Source organism: Microtus oregoni, unplaced genomic scaffold (genome assembly GCF_018167655.1).
Source record: "Microtus oregoni isolate MIOR12 unplaced genomic scaffold, Mior012 000038F_ref0000394, whole genome shotgun sequence".
In the NCBI taxonomy this organism is placed as follows: domain Eukaryota; kingdom Metazoa; phylum Chordata; class Mammalia; order Rodentia; family Cricetidae; genus Microtus; species Microtus oregoni.
In genome coordinates, this window is record NW_024543097.1 from 6,809,308 (window position 1) to 6,826,725 (window position 17,418).

Here is a 17,418-nt window from a genome sequence, read left to right on the forward strand (position 1 = left end):
GGATGTACTTAAAGACTCACTTCCAAAGGCACTGTAGATATACAGAAAAAGGAACACCCCACGTCACTGCAGTGAAGAAATCTGGCAAATTGCCTCTTCTATGTACCAAGGTTAAGATCATCAGCTTAAGTCTTGTTGACAGCAAGTACCTTTGAGGTATGTGTGTTACGTGTAGCACACATAATAAAGAGAAATTATGACATTTCTCCTCTGTTGGAGCCCTCCTGAAATCCCTAATTGTAGTTTAACTATAGGACAAGCAAGTCCTTCTGGGTCCTTTCCAACCACTACTTTTCAAGCAGTCAAAGCATTACAATAAAGGAGAATTTCAGAAAGATTTAAGTCCAGAGGAGGCTGAGGGACACAGTGACTGAGTGTAAGGTGATTTTTGCATGGACTTGGGGGGCATAAATGAGAACCAAAGAAACAGACTTTACTTCATGGTAATGTATTAACATTAAGCCGTCGTTTGTAGAGAACGTGAGCCTGAGTGTGGGGCACACTGCAATTATCAGCACTGATCAGCCACTAATCTGTGATGCTTATGGTGTTCTGATGAGTTTATAATCCATTCACCTTCTGAGGACACTTATCTGCCATTTATTTCACCCTAGCATTCCATTAATGCCCATCAGCTGATTAGAGTTTATCTGCTACTTTTGAAAGTAAATATATTGGCATCTAGTGATAGTTGAGAAATGTGTACATTTGTATGTAATTAAACAGGAGGTATTTTATGTTTGGATAATTATGTACAGTAAGGAATGAGATGACTTTAAAGATTAAATTTTAAATTTGGGGTGTGTAGGTAAAGCTATACCAGCAGATGTCTGCAATTATAAGATAAAATTGATAAAACAGATTACCCTTGTAATAAATAATTGTTATGGGCATACAATAGTTGTCCATATATGGTCTATGACTAATATATATTCTGTAGTTTATAAATAAAAGGATAAATCACATAGGTTATAGATAAAAAAGACAAATTTTGAAGAAATTTCAGCTGAGAAAAATTCTCTCTCAAAGTAGAGCTGAACAGCTGTCGAAATATCTAAAGAGCATCCTTTAGAAATTATTCTGTAAGATGCACACTTCAGATGCTTTTTGTAGTGGATGATTAATAGTTGACTGTGTAATTGGCTTTTAACTAAAATAATGCCATCTTTCAGATAAAGTTCATGTTTGATGTTTTATGACTTAAAAGCATGGATTTGAGAGAGATTAATATTTTTGATATTTTGCAATCATCTATTAAACATTACATTTTACTTAACATTTTAAATTCATTTACTATATAATGCACTTACAGTATAATGCATTATATCTAAATGCATGTGTTTGCATTATTTGCTTTTAGATTTCTGGGCTTCAAGCAACACTGAAGAACATAGACATCAGACATATTCAGGTTCCTATAATCAAAGGTAAAAACATAATGTTATGAATGTCTACTTTCTTTGTCCTGACCTGGTGATATTTCAGTTTTATCTATGAACAACTTTCTAGATATGTTTAAGAGAAAATAAAGATTATGGAAACAAGTTTATAAATAAACAGATCAATAGGAAATCCAGATATGACAGCATAAAGACTTATTTTAAACAAAAATATGTTTTAGGTAATATAGAAAGACTTCTGGTCTGAGAATGATGTAATATCCTGGCACCCAACTAGCCTTCCTCCCACAGATGCCATTAGAACTAAAGGGTAAATAAGGCAACAGAGTTTAGGCATTGACAACTATACAGTACAAGGTTAAGAAGATAAAATAGAGAAAGAAAAATATAGACAGCTCCATAGTCAACTATGGTATCATGTCTCAGAAAACTTCCAAACCAAACCACATGGAAATGGGAGGCTAGAACATGGCAGTCTTACTGAAATGAAAAGGGGAGTATCATAGTTCAGAGCTGCTAAAACAATTACAATCTGTAGAAAATGTCATAGAGAAGAATTGCAGTGAACGAACAGTGGCTTCTACTATGAGGGAGTTTAATATGAGTACTTAGTTGATTACATGGCATGTTGTATACCAGAGGTCTGCTTGAGTTTTGCAATAGAGGGAGATTTCTGTAGGATTAAGAAGAGACTAGAAATCTCCAGGTCAAGCCCTGATAGGAGCTATTGCAGGATAACTGCCTGGTGAACAGGTTTTATGTGCATTAACCTTCAGCATCCCGTTCTTGCCCTAGAAAACCATGGACAAAATTCATGTAGGGTTTATAGTAGAATGAGTTTGGAGCTGGATTCTTACCAAGTTAGTGCATTGAAAAACTTAGGCCCTTACATAAATTTACCCAAAACACAATAAAATTAAGCATTGAATTTCAAATTGATCAGTAAAAACTTAAACTGCTCTCTTAAATAAAAGCCATCATCCTTCAGATGAAGATGATTGCTGAGAATCTCTACAACATGTCATCTTCTGTCCAGTTCATAACTAAACATTTGAATATATATAAATACATGACTCACAGTCAAGATAAGAAATAATAAATGGTGAGGCTGTAGTGGTGCACGCCTTTAATCCCAGCACTCAGTAGGCTGAGGCAGGTGATCTCTGAGTTCGAGGTCAGTCTAATTTACAGAACAGTTTCCAGGACAGCCAGGGCTACACAAGGAAACCTTGTCTCAAAAACTCAAACCAAATTAAACCAAAATAAAACAACAATAACAAAACAGCAATAACAACAACAAAAATGAAACCAATCCTGAAATGCTTCAGGTATTTAATTTAACAAATGAAAAGAATGCTGAATGAGCATTTCTGATTATGTTCAAGGACAACTCACATAACAAAAGAAAAAGAAATCTTAGTGTGGGATCTGTGACACAGAACGTCATATACTGTACCCTTTTGTCTACATGTCTTTACTTGTAAGTGTTCATTGCAATGAGCCATTGGTTCAAGGCCTCTGGTTTCTACTACACCCTCTCTACTGGACCCTCCCTGGGACGCCTCTTGGATATCCTGTTGTTGCCTTAGGTCACGCAGATTCTGTAGCTTTGGATCTACAGATGTGGCCCCTTCACATGCTCCGGCAGTTCACCATTGAGGTGGATATTGGGGTGGGCCAACTCAGTCCAGGTTTTGGGCCTGGGTGGTAGCTGGGTTGGTCAACACCCCAGTTTTTCCTCATTGACACCACCACGGCAAGCTCTCAGCATTGCCCTGGCTAGCTCACCCATCGCAGCACACAGCAAGGAGTCGGGCTTGCTCTCCTGCTCTCACACCCTCTGGACTGGCTCACCTACACCCAAGCCACCAGGGCCAGGTCTATTGTTTTTTCCCGGCAAGGGTCTGCTTTCCTGAGAGTCACATTTGGTAAGGTGCAGGGTCAGCTCATCCATTCTTGTGCCCCGTGGTCCCTTCTCCAGCCTGCCACAGGCGAAAAGGGGTACAGGATGGAGGAGGGCATTTCTCTAGCCCACTCTACCATATGGCAGATAAGGAATGGGGTCAGATCTCTCACACATTTTCACGGAACCAGATCATCTGTGCCCTTGTTAACAGGGTCAGCTGTATTGTGCTGCCCAGACAAAGTCTGAGGTCTTCTCTCTCGAGTTCTGCAACTGGTGAGGCTCAAGGTCAGCTTTCCTACTCTTGTGACCTTGGACATCGTCCCAGCCACATTTTTAAACCATGCAATGAGGGCTCATCCATATATGATAAGAAATTAAGAATTTTAATAACTACACATCGATATGTTTGGTAAAATGAAAATTATTAAACATGTCTTCAGACATTCATAGAAGAAATCAGTATGCTGTGTAGAAAGCAAAGCATTTCCTGTTTTAGTCCTTACAGCTGAACAGTATTCTTTATCATACTTCTTACTCAACACTCGAGGTACTCCTTATTCCGTGTAGTAAGAATAATAAAACCACAGAGTCAGATTTGGGGGTTCAACTGAAAAACCAGAAAAGCAAAGCAACCTAGCCACTAGAGAAGTCTTACGCCTACCAAGGCTGGGCAACTGCAGACTAAGCAGCCTAAGCAGACAGAGCCTCTCTCTCATTCTATTTTATGTTCCCTCTAGTGCTGGGATTAAAGGAGAATGACTCCCTAGTACTGGGATTAAAAGTGTAAGTCATCACCACCTGGGTTTGTTTCTGCATTGATTTTTGTGTAGCCCAGGGTGGCCTTGAACTCACAGAGATCCATCTGCCTCTTTCTCGCAAATCCTGAGATTAAAGGTGTGTCCCACCACTGCCTGACCTCTAGTGGCTTAGCTTTGTCCTTCTGATCTTCAGGCAAGCTTTATTTATTAAACCATAAATAAAATATTACTATATTTCCCCTTTTTTGTGTAAAATAAAAAAGCTATAACTAATATATGAAAAATTATATACAGTAAATAAAATGACTGTATACAATATATATAGGCAATAACTACGTCAACAATGTCTAGTCTATTTGCATTTGATAAATTCAGAGAAAATACTTCATATCTATACTATCTTGGTGAGTCTAAAGTTTTGTACCTAATTTACTTCCTATTATAACTTGCTTTCTGTTTCTGGTAAACAAGGAAAACTATAATTATGCCTATCTAGTCTTCAACTCCCTCAAAGACCTAAGAAGGAAGTAATATTAACAAAGTAAGCAGGAAGTGCAAGCAAGTGACTTAAAAAAAATGCCTAGGCAGTTACCCGAAGTTCCTCTGCAACATTGGGGCATCCATCTTCAGCCTACAGGCCGAGAATATTTGACAGACTTTTCCGTGAAGCAGAATATTCTGAAGGGCTGTTCCTCTTTGTTTTGACAATGTTTGGCAGTCGTTTTCTTTAGTTTCCTGCTTGTCCAATTAGGACAGCATACTGTCAGCTGTTGAGACAAGAGCATTCTCTTGCTCAGTGGCTTACATTTGCAACAAAAAAGTAAACTCCATGAGGAGTTTCTTCGATGCCCATTATCTTTAGGGGGGTCTTCCTTGATCAAACCTTATTTTCCTTAACCAAGAATAAAACCACAGGCTCTCATTTCCTGTGAAAGCAAAAGCAAAACCTCTTCTCCAAAGTAATATATCTTTTGACTTAAATATTGAAGTCAATGCATTTTCAAAATATACAGTTTGGGTTAATCCAGCAACATTTCTAATCAAGTGTCTTTTAGCAGTTGTTGCCCCTTCTTCAGCAGTCAAATAATTCAAAGACAACACAATAATGTACAGTATTCAAATTCTCTGTGTATTTTCCATCTTTATGTGGCTTTTTACTCTATTTCTTTTATTTTTATTTTTATTTTTGTTTTTGATATCAAGTTTTTTTGTGTATCTTTGGCTGTCCTGTAACTCATTCTATAGACCAGGATGGCCTTGAACTCATGGAGATCTGCCTTCCTATGCCACCCAAGTGCTGGGATTAAAAGAGTGCACCACACTCAGCTACTCTATTTATTTTATAAAGGACTTTCTCTATCCTTTTTCTTTTCTCTCCCAAGGCTACACATATTTTTAAACACACTGTAAATTGTTTAGAGCTTTTTATTTCATCTGCATCTGTCTTTCCTGTGTATCTTTTTTTCTGAGCACCAGTCTTAAATCTGCTAAGCAGTTTGCCTAAGATTAAAGCTGCAGCTTTGGAGACTAGCTCCATCCATTTTTTAGTTTTCCAAGAGTCTAAGCTTCATGGCGGAGGTACTGGCAGGAGCCACATTTATTGCCACAACTCTGTGGAGTGTCTAGGTCCATGCCACCACCTGGAAGTCTGCTGCTGGCTGTTGTTCATAAATACCATTTAATTGTATGGTGTCAGGGACTCTTAACAGATCTGTGAGGTGTTTGCTGCTAATGCTGAGTCAGGAAACCTTTCTTTTTTCTTTTTCTTTTTTTGATTGTTTCTGTTGATCTATACATCTTTCGCCATTCCCTTCCCCTCCTCCCCTCCTTCTCTCTTCCCTTTTGCTAGCTCTTGTTACTCCCACACTCCCAATTTACTCAGGAGATCTTGTCTTTTTCTCCTTGCTATGTAGATCTATGTATGTCTCTCTTAGGGTCCTCTTTGTTGTCTAGGTTCTCTGGGGTTGTAGACTGTAAGCTGGTTTTTCTTTGTTTTATGTCTAAAAGCCACTTATAAGTGAGTACATATTATATTTGTCATTCTGTGTCTTGGTTACCTCACTCAATAAGTTTTTTTTCCTAGATCCACCCATTTGAATGTGAATTTCAAGATGCCATTATTTTTTACGTTATGTAGTAGTGTACCATATTTTCTTTTTCCATTCTTCGGTTGAGGGGCTCTAGGTTGTTTCCAGGTTCTTGATATTATGGATGATGTTGATATGAACATAGTTGAACACATGTTCTTGTGGTTTGATTGAGCATGTTTTGGACATATACCTAAGAGTGATAATGTTGGGTCTTGAGGTAGAATGTTTCTTAATTTTCTGAGAAATCTCCATACTGGTTTCCAAGTTTGTACAAGCTTGCACTCTTACCAGCAATGGAAGAGTGTTCCCCATACCCCATATCCTCTCTAGCAGAAACTGTCAACAGTGTTTTTTATCTTGGCCATTCAGACATGTGTAAGATAGAATCTTATAGTTGTTTTGATTTGCATTTCATTGATGGCTAAGGTTGTTGAGCATTTTCTTAAGTGTCTTTCAGCCATTTGAGATTTTTTGTTGGGAATTCTCTGTTTAGGTCTGTACCCCATTTTTAATTAGATTATTTGTTCTTTTGAAGTCAAGCTTCTTGAGGTTTTTGTATATTTTGGAGATCAGGGGTTGTTGAAGATCTTTTCCCATTCTGTAGACTGCCATTTTGTCTTGTTGACCATGTCCTTTGCTTTACAGAAGCTTCTCAGTTTCAGGAGGTCCCATTTATTAATTGTTTCTTTCAGTGTCTGTGCTACTGGGGTTATATTTAAGAAGTAATCTCCTGTGCCAATACATTCAAGTGTACTTTCCACTTTCTCTTCTATGTGGTTCAGTGTGACTGGATTTATGTTGAGCTCTTTGACGCATTTGGACTTGAGTTTTGAGCATGGTGATAGATAGATATGGATTTATTTGCATTTCTCTACAGGTAGACATTCAGTTATGTCAGACCCATTTGTTGAAGATGCTTTTTCCCCCATTGTACAATTGTGACTTCTTTGTCAAAAGTAGGTGTTCATAGATGTATGGATTGATATCCGGGTCTTTAATTAAATGGTCCTCTTGTCTGTTTTTATTCCAATATCAGGCTGTTTTCAATACTGTAGCTCTGTAGTAGAGTTTGAAGTCAGGTTTGTGATGCATCTAGAAGTTCCTTTATTATACAAGATTGTTTTGGTTATCCTGCATTTTTATTTTTTCCATATGAAATTGATCATTATTCTTTTGAGGTCTGTGAAGAATTTTGCTTGGAATTTGATGGGCATTGCATTGAAACTGTAGATTGCTTTTGGTAAGATTGCTGTTTTTACTATGTTAATTTTACCTACACAAGAGAATGGGAGGTTTTCCATTTGCTGGTGTCTTCAATTTCTTTCTTCATAGATATAAAGTTCTTTGAAGGTTTTCACTTGTGTGATTAGCATTATGCCAGGATATGTTATTTGTGGCTATTGTGAAGGGTGATGTTTCTCTGATTTCTTTCTCAGCCTGCTTATCATCTGTATAAAGAAAGGCTACTGATTTTTATACTTTAAGTTCTAGCTAGAACTGTAAGACAATAAAAGGAGATCAAGGAAATACAAATCAGAAAAGAAGTCAAACTCCTACTTTTTGCTGATAATATGATAGGATGCATAAGTGACCCCCAGAATTCTTCCAGGAAACTCCTACAGCTCATAAAAAAATTCAGTAATGTAGCAGGATACAAGGAAGCCTTTCTTAAAGGAGCCGCACTTCTGCTTGCCACCAGCAAAGAAAGCCTACTGGATTAATGATGGTTACCAAGAATCTGTGCTTGACTCTGTTCTTGTGTGCTTAGAATACTTTTCTTTTACAACTTTATTAGGTTTCATGTGGAAATTCTTGCCCCACGTTGGGCAGCATTTGTAGCACAAATAATAAAAACCCAGAGACAAATAATGGGGTTCAACTCGAAAACCAGAAAAGCAAAACAGTTTAGTCACTAGAGAAGTCTTATCTCTACCAAGATTGGGTGACCACAGATTAAGAAGACTAAACTGCATAAGAGACAGAGCCTCTCTTTCCTCCTATTTTATACTCCCACTAGTAATGGGATTAAAGACCTATGAGTCCCTATTACTGGGGTTAACGGCTTGAGGCACCACCACCACCTGCATTTCTTCCTGCATTGATCTTGTGTAGCCCAGGGAAACCTTGAACTGCCTCTGTTTCCAAAATCCTGGGATTAAAGGTATGTCCCACCACTGTCTGACCTCTAACTTTGCCCTTCTGATCTTTAGGCAAGCTTTATTTATAAAACCATAAGTAAATTATAGTATAGTTTATTATCATGAGATGCTCAGTCTTATGATGGTATGCAGATGATGTGGCCTAATTTAAAAAGATTATTATTACCTTTCAAATAGTTTTTCCTGAATTCTGCGTTTTTCATTTTCAGTTGCATGTATGATTGGCCTCCTCATTTTTTTCTTCCACGTATCCTCCTATCTTAAGTATTTTCTAATCATCCCTCTGGATTAAATTAGGAGTAATTGCTTCAGTAGCATTTTTCAGTTATATAAGTCTTTCACAGCTCTGTTTGCTCTATAGGTGATCAGAGAGACTCATAATGGTAGGTGTTAAGAAGTTTGTGTTAGATGGAAGTACTCAGGAATCTGTCCAGGCAGGGACTTGAGCATATTCAGTTATCATTGGTTGAACATGTGTATACATGAAGGATAGTTGCTAAACTTCAGCATGGAAAGTCACAACAAATCAAATTCCTGTAAATTGTATTGCTTGCCTACTTGCTGTTCTAAAAATCTTGTCCAGAAATCATTTATAGTCATATAGATTTTGAAACTGCAGGTTATCAGCCAGATCTACAGAGGTTGTTACTAAAAACATCAGAAGATAAGCCTAGAGATGTGGCCATGGGGACATGGGCTTTGCTGGATACTGCTCAACATTAATTGATATTATATGCAATTGTCCATGAACCCTGCAAAGACAATATTGCCTGAACCTTTCAGACATTATACAAATATTGCATGATAGGGAGTAGAAATTATGTTTATACTACTATACTAGTACAAATATTGCATGATAGGGAGTAGAAATTATGTTTATACTACTATACTAGGATATGAGAACCATTATTTCCTCCTAGTTTAATGTATATTCTGTAATGTTTATTTGGAAAATATTGACTACTCCAATATTTTCTAGAGTATATATTTTTGTAATTTAGTTTTGCTAACTGAATAATAAAATGAAATAATAAATATGTCTAGTGCCTTTATCCTCTACCCAAAGGTTAACTTATCAACTTTCAGTTCTTGTTATAATTCCTGTGCTATTGGGATGCTTTTCCGGATTCTAAGAGAGGCTTTGTTTGTGTCCTTAAGGATTCTTTTTTCTTCTAGCAGTTTCAGAGTTTTGTGTCTTTAAGGTTTTTGATCTACTTTGTATTGATTTCTGCACAGAGGGAAGATCTCTCTCTCTCTCTGTCTCTCTCTCTGTCTCTCTCTCTCTCTCTCTCTCTCTCTAAAGAAAGCCTAGACATTGACATCATTCAGATACTTTTGTCTTTATAATTTTTCTCTCTACCATAAATCTAATGCTATAACTCACATTATTGACCTGTCTATTAATATGTTAGTGAATTCACCCTCATTAGTCCTTTTAAGTCAATTAGAGTGCAAGTCATATGTACCTATATGTATGTGACTAGAAAGATATGAACACAAAAGTCTCCTCCTGTTACTCCCCTTCCTCATGATTACATGAGATTGTTTCTGTCTCAGGAGATCTGGGAGACATAGGTGCAAGTATTGCCATGTGGTCTTATGCTCATTGCTATCTGTATTTAACATCGAGAGATATAGATTAAAAAAAATTGTATAATCTTTCAAACATCTATCATTTATTTAAAATGTTCACTGTCATTTGTCCTTTGGCCTTGTCCAACTTTGTGTATAAGCATACCAAGTCTCATGACAGAGGAACCTGAATATGTCATGGTTTGAGACTGTTTCTGTGCTCTGTAGTTGGTTCACAATCTGATTTTATTAATCTTCCTAGGTAACGCCTTCTTGAATTATTGGAACTGCATTTTGAAATACAACTTAAAGTATTTTAGATTGTAATATTATTAGTTAAATACCTTTAAAATTCATATAGCAATAGGATATTGGGATATTTGGATTTTAATCATATGGTGATGTACACCTTTTTTTATTTATGTTTTTATGTTTGCTTTTACAACCCAACTAAAGTTTCTCATTTCTCCCCTCTTCCAAGTTCCCCCACACCTCCCTTTTCCCCTCCCCCTGCCCCATCTACTCTTCCTCCACTGTTTCTCTTCAGATACAGGTCCTCCCATGGATATCAGCTAGACAAGGTATATCAAGTTGCAGTGAGACTAGGCACTTTCCTTTTCATTCAGACTTGATGAGGCAAGCCAATAGGAGAAATGGGTCCCCAAAACAGGCACGAGAGTCAGAGACATCCCCTGCTCTCACTGTCAGGAGTCTCACACAAAGACTACATCACAAAACTGTTACATATACGTGGAGGTCCTAGGTCAGACCCATGCATGTGCCCTGGCTATTGGTTCAGTCTCTATGAGCCTCATGAGTCAAGATTAGTTGGTTCTGTGAGTTTTCTTGTGGTGCCCTTGACACCACTGGCTCCTACAATCTTTCAGCCTCCTCTTCTGCAGGATCCCCAAGCTGTGTACATCTAATGTTAGTGTCTCTACACATTTTTCTCAGTTGATTTGAGCCTCTCTGATGACTTGTGCTAGGCAACAATCTGTGAATAGAGCGGAACGTCATTAGGGATTATCTCATTGACTTTTTCTTCCTTTTTGCTTTGCCATTCGTGTTTGGTTCTATCCTAAGTCTTTGTGGTATCTTACTTCCCAGTCCTCGTTTTGCACAGTGAGACAACCCCCCTCCCCCACAACATGCACGCACACAGACATACGCACTTGCACACACACACACACACACACACACACACACACAAAGTAGAAGGGCACTGGGAAGATGATTACATGGTTAAGAGCACTTTTGGCTCTTACAGAAGACCTGGGCTTGACTGCAAACATGTCTAATTTTGGATGCAGGGGTTCTCATGCCTCCGTTGTACTCTGTGGGCACCAAGCATGCATGCATGCATATATATATATATATATATATATACACATATATATGATGTGGGAGTGTCATATATCAATCTGTTGATTTCATTGGTTAAGTAATAAAGAAACTGCTTGGCCCTCATAGGTTAAAACATAGGTGGGAGGAGTAAACAGAATGGAAGCCTGGGAGAAAGAAGCTGAGTCAGTGAGTCGCCATGATTCTCCCACTCCAGACAGACGCAGGTTAAGATCATTCCTTGTAAGCCAGCTCGTGGGCTACACAGATTATAAGAAATGGGCTAGTCCAGATGCGAGAGTTAGCTGAGAAAAGGCTAGATATAATGGGCCAAGCGGTGTTTAAAAGAATACAGTTTCCTTGTAATTATTTCGGGGCATAAGCTAGAGCTAGCCATGTGGGCGGCCGGGTGCCGGAGACGCAGCCCTGCCGCTCTTATTTCAACATATATATATATATATATATATATATATATATATATATACACAAATACTAATACACATAAAGTAAATAAATAAACCATTTATTTTGTGTGTATGTGTGGTATATGTGTGTACATGAAAGTGTGTGTGGAGGTCAGAGGAAAACTTGTGGGAATCAGTTCAGTCCTCTCACCATGTGGTACTGGAGATCAAACTGAGGTCAACAGACTTGTTGGCAGGTGTGGGTAAAAACTGATGTATCTCATGAGCCTATATAATTTTACCTTATGGAGATTAGTTTTAATACTCTTATAATGAATGTATAAAAGTCTTGGTCTCTACATGTTTGTTACAATCCTATCTTTTACAGGTAAATGTTTTGCTTTTGTTTTGCAGTTGGTCACAATTGTGAGAAAGAAAACAAGTCCGAAGGCCCTACTCAGAAAAGCCTTCGTGAAGCCAGGGAAGAAAAGGGGCCTAAAACAAAGATGAAGAATGGTAAAAAGGTATGCATTTATCTGTACTCCTAGCTGGTGTTTCACATTCTGATCCTTACAGGAATACAGTCTATACAGTGTCAGTTTGCGTGTGCAATAGGACTGCAGAGTTTATTTACAACAAGCTCTTTTGCAGGGGAAACTAGAACTTGGGTAAACAGTATCTGCAGCTTGTTAACTCGGGCACATGCTTACTAGTGGTCAGGGCAGCTCAGTGAGTGTCTGCATAGCCACTCACCGCAGCCCCAGGAGCCAGCAATCCTGCTCATGTTTCCATGCAGTTACCTCTGTCCTAAAAGGAAGGCTCCTTCTTTCCCTGTGGGCCAACCTGATTTCCCTCATCTTCCTTAAATAACAAAACAAAACAAAACACATAGAATAGAATTATGCACTATTTAAAACTTATCTGCATAGTTAATACATTTCCTTTGCAATCAAAACAGTAATTAAAATCTTATATAGATGTGTATAGTCAAAGAAATAAAACATGAAAAAGAAAGAATGTAAAATATGGTGGGGTTGTTTTAGTTATGTATTTGGTTACTCTGATAAAATACCAAAGGGAAAATTAAAGGGATAAGAGCTTCTTAATAGCCACAGAGTAAGGGAGTCATGCTAACAGGTATTCAAGGCAGTTGATGGAATTGGATCTGCAGTTAGAAAATAGTGAACAATGATGTTTTCTTGGCTCTTTTCCTTTCCACGGACTTTCAAAGTTTCTCCCAGGCAGTGTGCTGCCCACATCAAGGGCAGGTCTTTCCATTACAGTTAGTTTAATGATGACCATCCCTTATGGGCACGGGCAGAGGCTGAGCTAATCTAGAGAACCACCTATATGTGTGCCTTGGCTTCTTAGGAGACTCCAGATCCCATAAAGTTGACAGTCAACATGAGCTGTCACAGGAATATAGTTTCTTGTTATAAAAATTCTGTACAATCATGAATTTGGTAATAGTTGTACTTATAAAATGTTTGTTACTAGAGAGTACTTTAACTTCTGCATTTACTTTTTATTTAATTTTTAAAGATTATTTGTATTATGTATGTATGTGTGTATGCAATGTGCGTGGGTACACCTGGCTATGCATGGGCTAGACCAAAAGAGGAAATCAGATGCCTTGGCTCCTGAGTTGCCAGCGTTGTGGAGGACTATGTCTAGTTATGTGGGTACTGGAATCCTAGCTTTGGCCCTCACATGTTCTCCTAAATACTAAGTTATATGTCTAGTCCTGACATTTATTTTTAATTGAGAATATTTTCTGTTAGAATAACTTTTAGTGGTGGTCTACTAGAAAATCAATTTTTATAAATTCAACCAATAGCATGTACATGCATAATACTAAAATTACATTTTTCTCCTTTGGTATATGCATTGGAATTAGGTATTGTGTAAAATATTAGAGTATAAACATTTTCAGGGAACGTTAAGCCTTGACACAGTGACCTTTGATGATCTTCAGGTTAGTGTCCTGTTCCTATGTCATTACTCTTCATGTGAGGTAGATTCAGTGCAGTCCCAACTTTTGGTCATGGAAGTCCTCATCACTTAGGATGTTCTCATCCAGTGATATACGCATAAACTCTTTTTGGTGGTGTGCCATGCTTAGTTACAATTGGGTGAGCCATTTGTGAACTCTTGTAAGTCCTTATATTTGTAATGCAGAGTTGACATGCTACATGACAGAGAGCTTTGTAAACACAGAGCATAAGAATTATGTACCAATGCAGAGTATATTTTTCTTTGTGATATATTAGCACACATAATAAAGTGCCTACAACATGATTAAAAACACTCAAGACCTCAAAGAGCCTGGACTGTATAGAGTGAACCTGCCTTTTCTTTCTTTTTTGACCATTTTTATTAATATTTATTTATTTTTTATTTAAAGAGATTTTTGTTTTGTTTTTTATTTATTTTTAAAAGTCTTTTCTCATTTTACATACCAATCCCAGTTCCCTTTTTCTCTCTCCTCCTGATCCTCCCACCTTCCACACACCCCACTCCCATTCACTCCTCAGAGAGGGTAAGGCTTCCCTGGAAAGTCAACAAAGTCTAACACATCATTTTGAGGCAGGACCAAGGCCCTCCTCCATATATTTTGGCTCAGCAAGGTATCTCTCCAGAGAGAATGGGCACCAAAAAGCCAGTTCAAGCACTAGGGAAAAATCCTTGGCCCACTGCCAGTGGCCCCACAGACTTCCCTAGCCATACAACTTTCACCCTCAACCAGAGGGCCTTGTTTGGGCCTATGTAAGTTCCTCCACTGTGAGTCTGGAGGCAGTGAGCTTCCACTAGCTCAGATCAACTGTATCTGTGGTTATCCCCATCATGGTATTGATGCCCTTGCTCATATTATTGCTCTTTACTCTCTTTGAATGAACTCTGGGAGTTCAGCCCAGAGCTAGCTGTGTATCTCTACATCTGCTTCCATCACTTGCTGATGTTTCTATGATGACAATTAAGGTAGTTATCAATCTGATTATAGGGGAAGGCTAGTTTAGGTACCCTCTCCATTATTGCGTAGGGTCTTAGCTGGGGTCATCCTTGTGGATTCCTGGAAATTTCTTCTTCTTCTTCTTCTTCTTCTTCTTCTTCTTCTTCTTCTTCTTCTTCTTCTTCTTCTTCTTCTTCTTCTTCTCCTCCTCCTCCTCCTCCTCCTCCTCCTCCTCCTCCCCCTCCTCCTCCTCCTTCTCCTTATTATTATTAAAAATTTCCACCTCCTCCCCTCTTCCCATTTCCCTTCCCCACTTCTCCTCCCCCTCCCTCTCCAGTCCAAAGAGTAGTCAGGGTTCCCTGCCCTGTGTGAAGTCCAAGGTCCTCCTGCCTCCATCCAGGTCTAGGAAGGTTAGCATCCAAACAGACTAGGCTCCCACAAAGCCACTACATGCAGTAGGATCAAAACCCAATGCCATTGTCCTTGGCTTCTCAGTCAGCACTCAAATTTGCATGCATGTACTATTATACATACATTTGTATAATTTGTATATTATACATACAAACAGTGCATTTGTTTTATTTACTTAGTTGGCACCATGGACTCTGTTATGGAAGTAAAGACACATTTAGAACATCTCATTGAACTATTCTCATGATTGGAAGTGCTGGCATTCATTTATAATGCTAATTCTATTCTCTGTAAATTAATAAGCGAATTCGATAAAACACCACTGAAATGTATTATATGTAAATAAATATTATTTCAAAGAGAATTAACTGTTTTAATAGAGTCATGGAGTAGTAGATGGACCCTGGAACTTATCCTTAAATGTAGCCTCTTTTTCACACCTCGTTAGCTCTCACGCAGCTGCCCTTCCTACTTAGTTTCTACATTGCTCTTGATGGTCTGTCTTTTTTTTTTTTTGTTTTCCTGAAGTGTCTCCAGGAGTAAGTTTCAAAAGGTTCTGTGGAGATAAATCATCTCATTGTTCACACACCTGAAATAGTCTCACTTCGCTTTGGGTTAATATTCTGTTGATAGTAGTTCTTAATTTGAATTAGTTCCTCACTTGCATCTTGAGGGAACAATCTTCTTTTCTTAGACAATGCTGCTGTTTGTTTTTGGTGTAATTGTTGTTTTCTGGGAAAATAACCATTACTGTATGGGATACAAAATATAATGTGCCAATATTTTGAAAAAAATGTGACACTGATGTTCGACTATATTTATATGACCTGAGGAACTTTCAAGCTGATTTGTGAGTCTACTTCTAGATGAGAATTAATTTATGGCTTAATGAGACTAATTAGTAAACTCTGAGGTCTTAGGTACAAAATGTGGTATCAGATTAGAAGAGCAGGTGTCGGGTTTCTGTCACATCAAAGCTCTGTGTTTGATGTAACATTAACCTCTCAAGTCTCTGCCAAATGTCTCTAGGCTCAGGGAACAGAGACAGTGATGACATTGGAGGGTACCCCTCGTCCCTTTTTTTATTTGCTTTAGCTGGCATGGTTGAAGTTGGAAGTGGAAGCGGATTTAAGAGGACTGGGGAATTATGTTCTGACTCGAGGCCTTTTGTGATAGCTTAGAGAAGTTTGGACCTGCCAGATACTGAAAGTCAGGTGACCTTTGTCATGATACCTTCATACTCACCTACCAGCTTTTTCTAGAAACTCCTTGTACTGTTACAGCACTTCCTGGTTGACTCCCTCTCCATGTTCCCCTTAAAGTGCATCTCAGAGGTTCTTTCTTACATGTTCTGCTTCATGCCACCCTCTTGGGCCCACTGATAGACAGGAAGTTTGATTTCCATTGTCAGTGAGAGCTTCACTTTATTGTCCTAGACTACAGGTTAGGCATCATTCTGCATTCTGCTTTCAAGGTAAAGACAGCAAGCATGAAATTCCCTGGGGCAGGGTCCTCACAATGGGTTTGGGCTATGACTCAGGTCTCCAAGTCTTGGAAGAATAAGCCTCAAGTGAGAGCTTTCTCCACAGAGGTTCTTGTGTGTTTTCCATTCCCATGTTCTCTAATGTCTTCTATCCTTGGTATCTATGAAAAGTTTAAAGAATCAACTCATTTTAGAAAATCCTTTAAAATTTTACAAGTAGTCAAATACTTCTGGAAAACAAATGTAGTATTCTTTCTAAAAAGTCATATGAAAACATAATACTGTAACTTGCTGAAATGTACGTTTCTGGGAAACCTCTAACTTAATGTCTGTAGGTATTTTTCTTATTTCTTTAGGTGTTTTCTTTTTTAACGAGTTGTCGATTTTAACAGAGTATAGCAAGATGAAGGTACAGTTTGTTTGCCTTTGCTTGCAGTCTCTAACATAGAAGGTCTTATTCTTCAGCCATAGTGCTATTTTATCCCAGGGCATTTCATTTCTGTTGCTCATCCGGATCACTTTCCACATCTAAAACTAGTAGTAAGCATAGTGCCTTCTCAAAACAGCACTGCATAAGCCTTAAGTTCCCTCCCTATTCCCATCTCTTTGGTTTGCATTTTGATTTATCATTTGAACATTGCCTTCTGTTTACGCATTGGGGAAATGACTTCATCCAATTTGTTATGATCAACCCACTGAATTTGTTTTTATTTTGAAAGCTCTGTTATTAATTCCCTAGATTTATTTTGTATTCATCATTGATTCTGTTTTCTTAGAAGCCTAGTAATATGTCAGTTGATGTAATATTTACTTGAGTCTCCTTGACTTAGGGCGACTATCACTGTAATAAAACACTATGACCAAAAAAGGTTGGAGAGCAAAAGGCTTATTTGGCTTTATGCTTTGATTTCACTTCATCATTGAAGGCAGTCAGGGCAGGAACT

At 38.2% G+C, this 17,418-nt stretch overlaps 1 protein-coding gene across 1 annotated transcript in view; it reads left to right on the top strand.

Annotated features, from left to right (window-relative positions):
- Positions 1 to 17,418, top strand: part of Spag16 (sperm associated antigen 16) — an 899,292-nt gene that overhangs the window by 67,960 nt on the left and 813,914 nt on the right. Inside the window, exons 8-9 of the mRNA XM_041631902.1 lie at positions 1,361 to 1,427; positions 12,045 to 12,154. Of these exons, the coding sequence (XP_041487836.1) occupies positions 1,361 to 1,427; positions 12,045 to 12,154 (177 nt within the window). The remainder of the gene's footprint in view (positions 1 to 1,360; positions 1,428 to 12,044; positions 12,155 to 17,418) is intronic.